This window comes from Oreochromis aureus, linkage group 4 (assembly GCF_013358895.1).
Source record: "Oreochromis aureus strain Israel breed Guangdong linkage group 4, ZZ_aureus, whole genome shotgun sequence".
Lineage (NCBI taxonomy): Eukaryota > Metazoa > Chordata > Actinopteri > Cichliformes > Cichlidae > Oreochromis > Oreochromis aureus.
The window spans coordinates 37,296,049-37,304,823 of record NC_052945.1 but is presented as its reverse complement, the minus strand read 5'-3'; the positions used below and the strand labels follow the sequence as shown (position 1 = coordinate 37,304,823).

The window sequence follows — 8,775 nt, the reverse complement described above, 5'->3', positions numbered from 1 at the left end:
AAATAAACCTTTGAAATGAATGAAATCATACCATATATTTATTTTTGGCCTACATTTGTACAAAATGCCAAATTATATACACAAAGTCATAGAAATCGCCACTCCAACTGGTCATCATGATTTTAATATTCTCTTTTTCCATAACAATGAAATACGCCTTGGACAAATATGACACATCAATAGTTCATTAGTGTTGTCACATCACATCCTGTAAGCATCTTCTGTCTGTGTCCTTTCTCTGGAAATGAATATCTCCAGCCAATATAGGCAATCCATTAACATGGCTGGAGAGTTGGTTGTTATATACAGTCTGTATAAGTGTGGTTAATCTAATGAACATTTGTAAGGTGATGCCAGTTACGGTGAATTTACAGCAGTTACACAGTGATTAGTAACAAACAGAGCCAGTGAGAGTGAGTGGATTTAAGAATCAGTGACTCAGGTGTGTCGATTGGTTTGTCATGTGTTTTTGAGACTGGAGGAGATGTAGAAATCTTTTGTTTTAAATCTAAGTTAGGAAGATTCCTGTTTTAAAACGAGAACATCTTGTGAGAAATGCAAGAAGTACATCTGCAGAAAGCACACAGTTACATTCTGTCCATCATGTGGACAAAATTGAAAATGTTGAACATTGAAAAACTGAGAACATTGGGCAAGTTCAAAAGAAATGTGTTTTAAAAACGAAAAACCTTTACCAAATTGTTCCTAAAAATAGTTATGGAAAGTCTAACTGTTGTATGTCCGTGTTCTACATGTTTATCTAATGGAAAATAAAGTTGCTATTGTTTTATTGCAGTTTCTTGACAGTTCTGAGTGGATTTACATTTACCTGCAACAAAATCAATGTCATTTTTTTGTTTTTCAACATACTATAAGGCTTAATTTCCAAAACGTGCATATGATCTTCAATTTGTAGCAGATCCACTATCACATAGCAGCTGGAGCAGTCTCAAATGGAGGTCAGTCCACTGCTGCCACCTGTGGCCAAGTGCCAGAGCCTACTACTAGATTAACTTGTGACACATCTGCACCTGGTGCTATGATCACATTGAGTAGAGGCTGAGTGGCTGCACTTACCCCTGGTACATCCAAATCTACCTACAAACATGTTGAAAGATGCAATCCCAGCAATGTGGATTGTCAACACTAAAAACAATCAGTAAGCAAATACAACAGGGATCAATTTTTTCTGTTTATTTAGCACCCACAACATTTGTAGTCGCCTTCTGCACAGGGGAAGTCCACACACACTGTGTGGTACCACTTTCCACAGAAGGTCCATTCAATCTGCAAGATTGAATGAGATTGTCAGAGTCATTGTCTGACTGTTTATTACTAATCATCACCTGCTGTACATTCACAGTAACTGCCATCTCCTTACAAATGTTCATTAGATTAACCACACTTATACAGACTGTATATAACAACCAACTCTCCAGCCATGTTGATGGATTGCCTATATTGGCTGGAGATATTCATTTCCAGAGAAAGGACACAGACAGAAGATGCTTACAGGATGTGATGTGACAACACTAATGAACTATTGATGTGTCATATTTGTCCAAGGCGTATTTCATTATTATGGAAAAAGAGAATATTAAAATCATGATGACCAGTTGGAGTGGCGATTTCTATGACTTTGTGTATATAATTTGGCATTTTGTACAAATGTAGGCCAATAATAAATATATGGTATGATTTCATTCATTTCAAAGGTTTATTTGCATGACGCACAAACAGACACAATTGAAAAGTACACATGTATTGTGCATGACACGAATTCAAACGTGGTGCAGATGTGTGTCACAAGTTGATCTGGCTGTAGGTAGGCTGTGGCACTTGGCCAGAGGTGGCGCTGGTTGATTCGAGTCCATGTTAGTGCACACAAAGTAAACTGCACGCTGTAGTTTTGAGCATAAAACGCTGAAACCGGAGAAATAAGACGTGCGAGTGGAACGATAACGACGACAAGAGTCTCCCGATCGTTTACTCTTCCTGTCCCGTGAACAACATCGGCGTGGTGTTAATTGTTTGCTGTTTTCGCGATCGTGTCGAGCATGAGGCTATCACCAGGTAAACTCGCGACATTTTTAAACATTTTGTTGTTCAACGGCATCAAGACTGACGGAGTGTGTTTGAGATAACCTCACAAGTGTCACGGATGACATATTTGGCGTTTTTTTGCTGTTTTGTCGGTAGCAGCTCCTGAAACGCAAGACTGCCACACATCTGTTCGACCAACGCCAGTTGATCTAAACGCCAGTTGATCTGGAACACCGGCACCGGTTCTGACATAAACGGTAGTAACCAGACTGAAAAGCAGCGCACATTTCTGTGCTTTTTTTTTTCTTGAGATGTCATACACTTTGGATTCTAGCCAATCATTTTACCTTCCCAAGGATAGCAGGCGGGCCCAGGTACGTCCGTTCTTTTAGAGCAGAGCTACAGATTAAAAATGCCCAAGGCGAAGAGGTCAAAGTCTGGATGTACTTCACAGCAAAAGATGCAAACTCAGCAGCCTGCAACAAGTGCTTTAAGCTGATACTGTGCAAAGGAGGTAACTCCTCGAAACCAATGAAACACCTGGTTTGTGTTTGTGTTTGTGTTCTCCATTCTTTAAGCACCGGTTTGAGCACCGTTTAAGCACCGGCACCATTTCAAAAGTACCGGTTTGGCACTGGTATCGGATAAAATCTAAACGATACCCATCCCTACTTAAAAATTAACCCCACAGCTTTAAAAACGTTATATGAAAATCTCTCAAATTTTCTGTTGATTGTTTGAAACAGAAAAGTGAGCAGCTACTCGATAAAAGCCCAGACCAAACTTTTTCAGAATTTGCAGCTGTTAGGGGGCGGGGCTTGTTTCCAATCCATATAAACCTTTATAACATATGAACTGTATATTCTTAACCCCTGTATTTATTTTAATTCTGAGTGTGAAGTATTTTGGTTTTCCAATATATTAGCAACTGTCAGTGACATTTATATTAATCAGGCTGAACTTTAATCATACTTTAGATCAGCCTGTTTTACTTATTGTTTCATTTGTGCTTTGGTTTGGGGAAGTTGTTCCTTTGCTGATCTTTTCCTGTCTTTTGTTACTAGATTTGAGATATGACTGCTGTCTGCTGTTGCTGATGACTCCAGTTAATTCTACAAGACATGCTGTGTAAGTAAACAAACAACGACAGTTTGGTCTGCATTTATTCAAAGATCATATCGCATAGACTTAGTTTAGAGGGACCACACTGTCTACACTGTATATCGTGAAGTCTGCAAGTTTTTGAACAGTGAAATTTGTTTTATGCCAAAATTATTTTGCAGATCATTAGAATGAAAGTTATTGGCCATGTTTACATAGCCTTTTTAAAAATGATGCTTTCATGACATTATTGTATGTTGGGTGGTGGTCAGGGCTATCCAGACTGACAAGTGGGACACAGAATGTCACCTCTCCGGTGGGGAGGGAGCCTGAGATTGTCTAAATTGGAGTCTGTTCTATAGTAAATACAGAAAAAAATGATTAAGAAAGCAATTAAGTTCATGTTCCAAAAAATATGATTGTTTGCTTGCAGGACAACAGGAGAGATGAGTCCTCCGTCACACATGGTGTGGTCAGTGAAGATGGTCGCCTGCAGGTTCAAGCTCATTGCATCTCCAACCCACATCCACTGCCACTGTACTTAAGGGAAGTTAAAGACTTTCTTCTGCACCTACATTTGGATCACCTCGATCCATGACAGTCATTCAGGCAGTAATGCCTGGACTGGAAACAAGCATCCTTAAAATGTTACAACATTCCAGCTCATGTGTTGGAATGCAAAACAAATGTGCCGTTTAAACTAGAGACAATAAATACATTTTATATTGATTATATCAGTAATGTAACTTTCAAAACAACGTTGTGTTAGGCCTAAACTTAGTTTCAGAATAATTAAATCTGAGACTTTGTTTCATTGAGACCCAACACTTCCGGTTGCGCCGTAAGATGGCTGCACCAACGAGAGCTCCCAGTCATCTCAGCAAAAATGTTATTATTTATTTTGTTCTGCTTTCTATTACTGTGCGCACAGCGCGATCATACACTCGGTATGACAGACAAACGCTTCTGGAGCTACGTTCGTCAGCCAGTTCGGACTTTACAGCAGGTTTCGACTCCGTGGACGCTCTGCTGCCTGGGATCCTTTGTTTACTCGCGCGACGTCGAGGGAAAACAAAGAGGGGGAAACGCGCCGGAGTTTTGTGCCGAACGCGACAGAGAAACAGCAAGCCACCTCTCCCCAGCATCCTGCTCGCGAATCTCCAGTCTCTGGACAACAAACTTGACGAGCTGCGTGCGGATTAAACACCAACAAGATATCAGGAACTGCTGCGTTCTGGCCTTCACAGAGACATGGCTAGAGCCCAGCGTCCCCGACTGCGCCATCACGCCGGATGGATTCACTGTTTACCGGGGAGACCGAACGAAGGACTCAGGCAAGAAAAGGGGAGGAGGGGTGTGCTTTATGGTTAACTCCTTGTGGGCTAGAGATGTGTGTATCTTAAAAACTTACTGCTCTCAGAGCCTCGAGCTGCTGACCATTAAAGTCAGGCCTTTTTACCTCCCGAGGGAGTTCAGCTCAGTTCTCCTCTCAGCTGTTTACATTCCACCACACGCTGATAAAGCTACGGCTATGGACGAACTGTATGACATCATCACTGGACTTGAGAACAAAAATCCAGAAGCTGCCTTTATTGTGCTGGGAGACTTCAACAGAGCCAACATGAAGAAGGTTCTCCCCAAATACTATCAGCACATCTCCTTCCCCACAAGAGGTGATCAAACACTGGACCATTGTTACACTCCATTCAAAGAGTGCTACAAACCCCTCCCCCGCCCAGCTTTTGGTAAGGCAGACCATTGTTCCATTCTGCTGCTGCCTGCATACAGACAAAGACTAAAACAGGAAAAACCAGCTTCCAGGGTTATTTACAAATGGGACAGTGAGGCTGAGGAGGTCCTGCAGGACTGCTTTGAGACAACTGACTGGCAGATATTTGTGGATGCAGCTGATGGCAACATCAATGAACTCACAGACTCTGTCATTGGATATATTGGAAAGTGCATGGATGATATCATCACAAAAACCACTGTCCGCATATACCCAAATCAGAAACCCTGGGTAAATAAAGACGTTCGCGCCAAGCTAAAAGTGCGGACCTCTGCCTTTAACTCCGGGGATGCTGATGCATATAAAGCAGCCAGGTATGACCTCCGTAAGTCCATAAAAAAAAAGCCAGAAAGGACTACAGGGACAAAATGGAGTCCAGCTACCACAGCTTTGACACCAGGCGACTGTGGAATGGACTGCGCTGCATCACTGACTACAAGAAGGTCAACACAGTCAGTGTCCAGCCCACTGCATCTCTCGCAGACGAGCTTAACAACTTCTATGCTCGTTTTGATGCAGACAACAGAGAGCAGATCCTCTACCCTCAGGAGGACAGTGAGGCTGCAACTTTAACTCTGAAAACAGAAGCTGTGAGATGGACCTTTAAAAGGTCAATCCTCACAAAGCTCCAGGACCGGACGGCATCCCAGGCCGGCTACTCAGAGTGTGTGCAGGCAGAGCTGGCAGAGGTGTTCACCAACATCTTCAACCTCTCCCTGAGGCAGTCAGTGGTCCCCACGTCCCTCAAAGCATCCACCATCATTCCTGTTCCCAAAAAATCAGTGGTCTCCTGTCTGAATGACTACCGTCCTGTTGCACTGACATCCGTCATCATGAAGTGCCTGGGCGGCTGGTCAAAGGTCACATCTGCTCCTCCTCCCTGACACACTGGACCCTCTTCAGTTTGCCTATCGGACAAACAGAGCCACAGAGGATGCCATCGCCCTGGCAACACACACCACCCTCACCCACCTGGAGAAAGGGAATACATATGCAAGAATGCTCTTCATCGACTACAGCTCGGCATTTAACACCATCATCCCCTCAAAACTTGCCACGAAGCTCGTGGACCTTGGGCTGGGAACACCGATCTGCAGATGGATTCTAAACTTCCTCACAAACAGGCCCCAGGTGGTGAGAGTTGGTAAGCACACTTCCTCATCACTCATCCTTAACACAGGTACACCACAGGGTTGTGTGCTTAGCCCCCTCCTATATTCCCTGTTCACACACGACTGTGTTGCTAAACATGAGTCCAACATCATCATCAAGTTTGCTGATGACACAACCATCATAGGCCTCATCACAGACAACGATGAGACGGCCTATAGAGAGGAGGTGATGGCACTGTACGAGTGGTGCCTGGAAAATAACCTGACTCTCAACATCAGCAAAACTAGAGAAATGATAGTGGACTACCGGAAACGACCAGTCAGGGAACACCAGCCCATCCACATCAACGGTGTCAAGGTCGGAAGGGTCAGCAGCTTCAAGTTCCTTGGAGTCAACATCACTGAGGACTTCTCCTGGACCCTTCACACAGACACTGCTATCAGGAAAGCTCGCCAGCGGCTTTACTTCCTGAGGAGGCTGAGGAGGTTTGGCATGAACGCCAGCATCATCTCAAATTTCTACAGGTGTGCAATTGAGAGCTTGCTGACGAGCTGCATCACAGTTTGGTACGGAAGCTGCTCTGCCAGCAGCCGTAGATCACTACAGAGGGTGGTGAAAGCAGCAGAGCACATCACTGGCACGAGGCTTCCTGCCATTCAGGACATTTATCACCAGCGATGCCTCCATAAAGCACACAGCATCATCAAGGACCACAGCCACCCAGCACATCAGCTGTTCTCCTTGTTACCATCTGGCAGACGTTACAGGAGTCTGTCTGCTCGGACTACAAGACTTAAAAACAGTTTCTACCATCAAGCCATACGACACCTCAACCACAACACTTAAACACACACAACACAGCACTCAGAAGCTACCCTGCAGCTTCACAAGTACTCTGATTAATCTGCACTGGTCACTTCACTTTATTGTTATTGTAATTTATATTTAAAAAGTGCAATACTGTAAATTTCTGCTGCTCATTCCTGTGCAATATCCCATCTGCCCTCCGTCATATTTCTTTTCAAGATTTTCTTATTTAATCACTAGTGTACATATATTTATATTTATAGATACATATATATTTAGTCATCTTTTCTCTTTTACCATGTCTCTCTAATATTTTGTTCTTTACTATTTTTCTATCTGTTATTTTATTTTATTATATTATATTTTATTATATTTTTTCCTACTGTATCATGCTGCTGAGAGACCGCTGCTCGTCAAACACATTTCATTGCGATGTTGACCCTGTGCTAACTTGCATATGACAAATAAAACTGAAAACTGAAAAACTTGTAAGATTATAACACTGAGGGTAATATAATTGTTTGTTGTTCAGCAAAACTGTCCAGTATGTTGGCTGTTATACTTTTTTGCATTTGAAAATAAAAGTTGGGCTGATTTTAACATCATTACAAGAAGTGATGTTAAATATTAATTATTCTTTTTGAATCATACTTGCATTCAGCATTATATTAATATAAGTGTTGTACTAGAAATGTCAAGTATGATGATAGATAGATAGATAGAAAAGCATTCTCCCTTTTCTTGGAGAATGCTTTTCTCTGATTTAAGACTACAGTGTTGTTTGAACTGAGTGCTCACCATCTGTGTCCTCTAGGGCTTGAATCATATCAGGGTCAAGTGCTGTGCTGACCAACATCTCCACATAGCTCCTGAACATGTCCCTCATGGCTCGGCTGTTTACTCCACCCCGCGCAGGCCCTAAAACACAAAACAAGCTGCACAGAGGCCCAGACACAGTAATCATTGGTTGAAGACAATGGTAATGGGTTAAAAATAAATGTGTGCATATGATGCACACAAAGAACAGCTGACCTTCGTCATCACTGAGTAAGAAGTAGTCAGACTCAGATGAAGAGGACAGCACCGCCTTCAACCATTTCTTCCTTTTCTTGGGTGGAGGCTCAGCCTTGTCCTTTGAAGTATTGGCTCTTCCCTGAAATGCTATTTTTATGTCTCCTCGGTTCTTCTCTTCTTTTAATGCCATTGTATAATCTCTGTTGACTTGCTCCATGTTCTTCTTTTTTTCTTTTTCCTGAGCTTTCTCCTTTTCTTTTTGCTCACTATCTGTCTCCATCTCCCTCTGCTCTCTGTCCTTCTGGCCTCTGTGCCTCTCTCCCCATTCCCTCTCCTGTCTATCCCTATCTCTTTGTTCTCTCAGTGATCTTTCCTTTTCTTTCCATTCTCTCTCTTGTTTCATCCTTTCCCTCTGCTCCCTATCCTGTTTTACCTTCTCACTTTGTTCCTTTTTCCTTTGCTGCCTCTCTTTAAGTTCCCTTTCTTTTTTCTCCTTTTCCCTTCTTTCACTCTCACTTTCCTTCTTCCATTCCATTTTCACATCTCTGTGACCCCTCTCATTTTGTTCTCTGCCATCTTTTTCTTTCTTCTGCCTCTCTTCTTTTTGCTGTTCTTTGCGATCTCTCCCCTCTTTCCTTTCTCTTTCCTTATGTTCCGTTTCTACTTTTTTCCTGGTTTCTCTCTCTCTTCTTTCTCTTTCTCTCTGCTCCATTAGCTCTCTTTCATTCCTTCTCTCCTTGTGTCGACTATCTATTCGAGGTTGGCTCTGATTGTGAATGGTCAGCAGCTGTTTAGGTAGAGGCTGGCGTCTGTCAGTCGGTAGACATGAGGAGAGACACTAACTTAATTGGTGTTTGTCTTAAGCATAGGCACATGAAACATAGATTAATTAAAATTTTGAAATTAGT

At 42.6% G+C, this 8,775-nt stretch overlaps 1 protein-coding gene across 1 annotated transcript in view; it reads right to left on the bottom strand.

The window, feature by feature from the left end:
- Window positions 1-7,447: 7,447 nt before the first annotated feature.
- The window catches only part of prr12b (proline rich 12b), an 84,579-nt gene continuing 83,251 nt past the window's right edge, over window positions 7,448-8,775 (bottom strand). Inside the window, 2 exon segments of the mRNA XM_039611331.1 lie at window positions 7,448-7,771; window positions 7,886-8,676. Of these exon segments, the coding sequence (XP_039467265.1) occupies window positions 7,623-7,771; window positions 7,886-8,676 (940 nt within the window). The 3' untranslated portion in view covers window positions 7,448-7,622.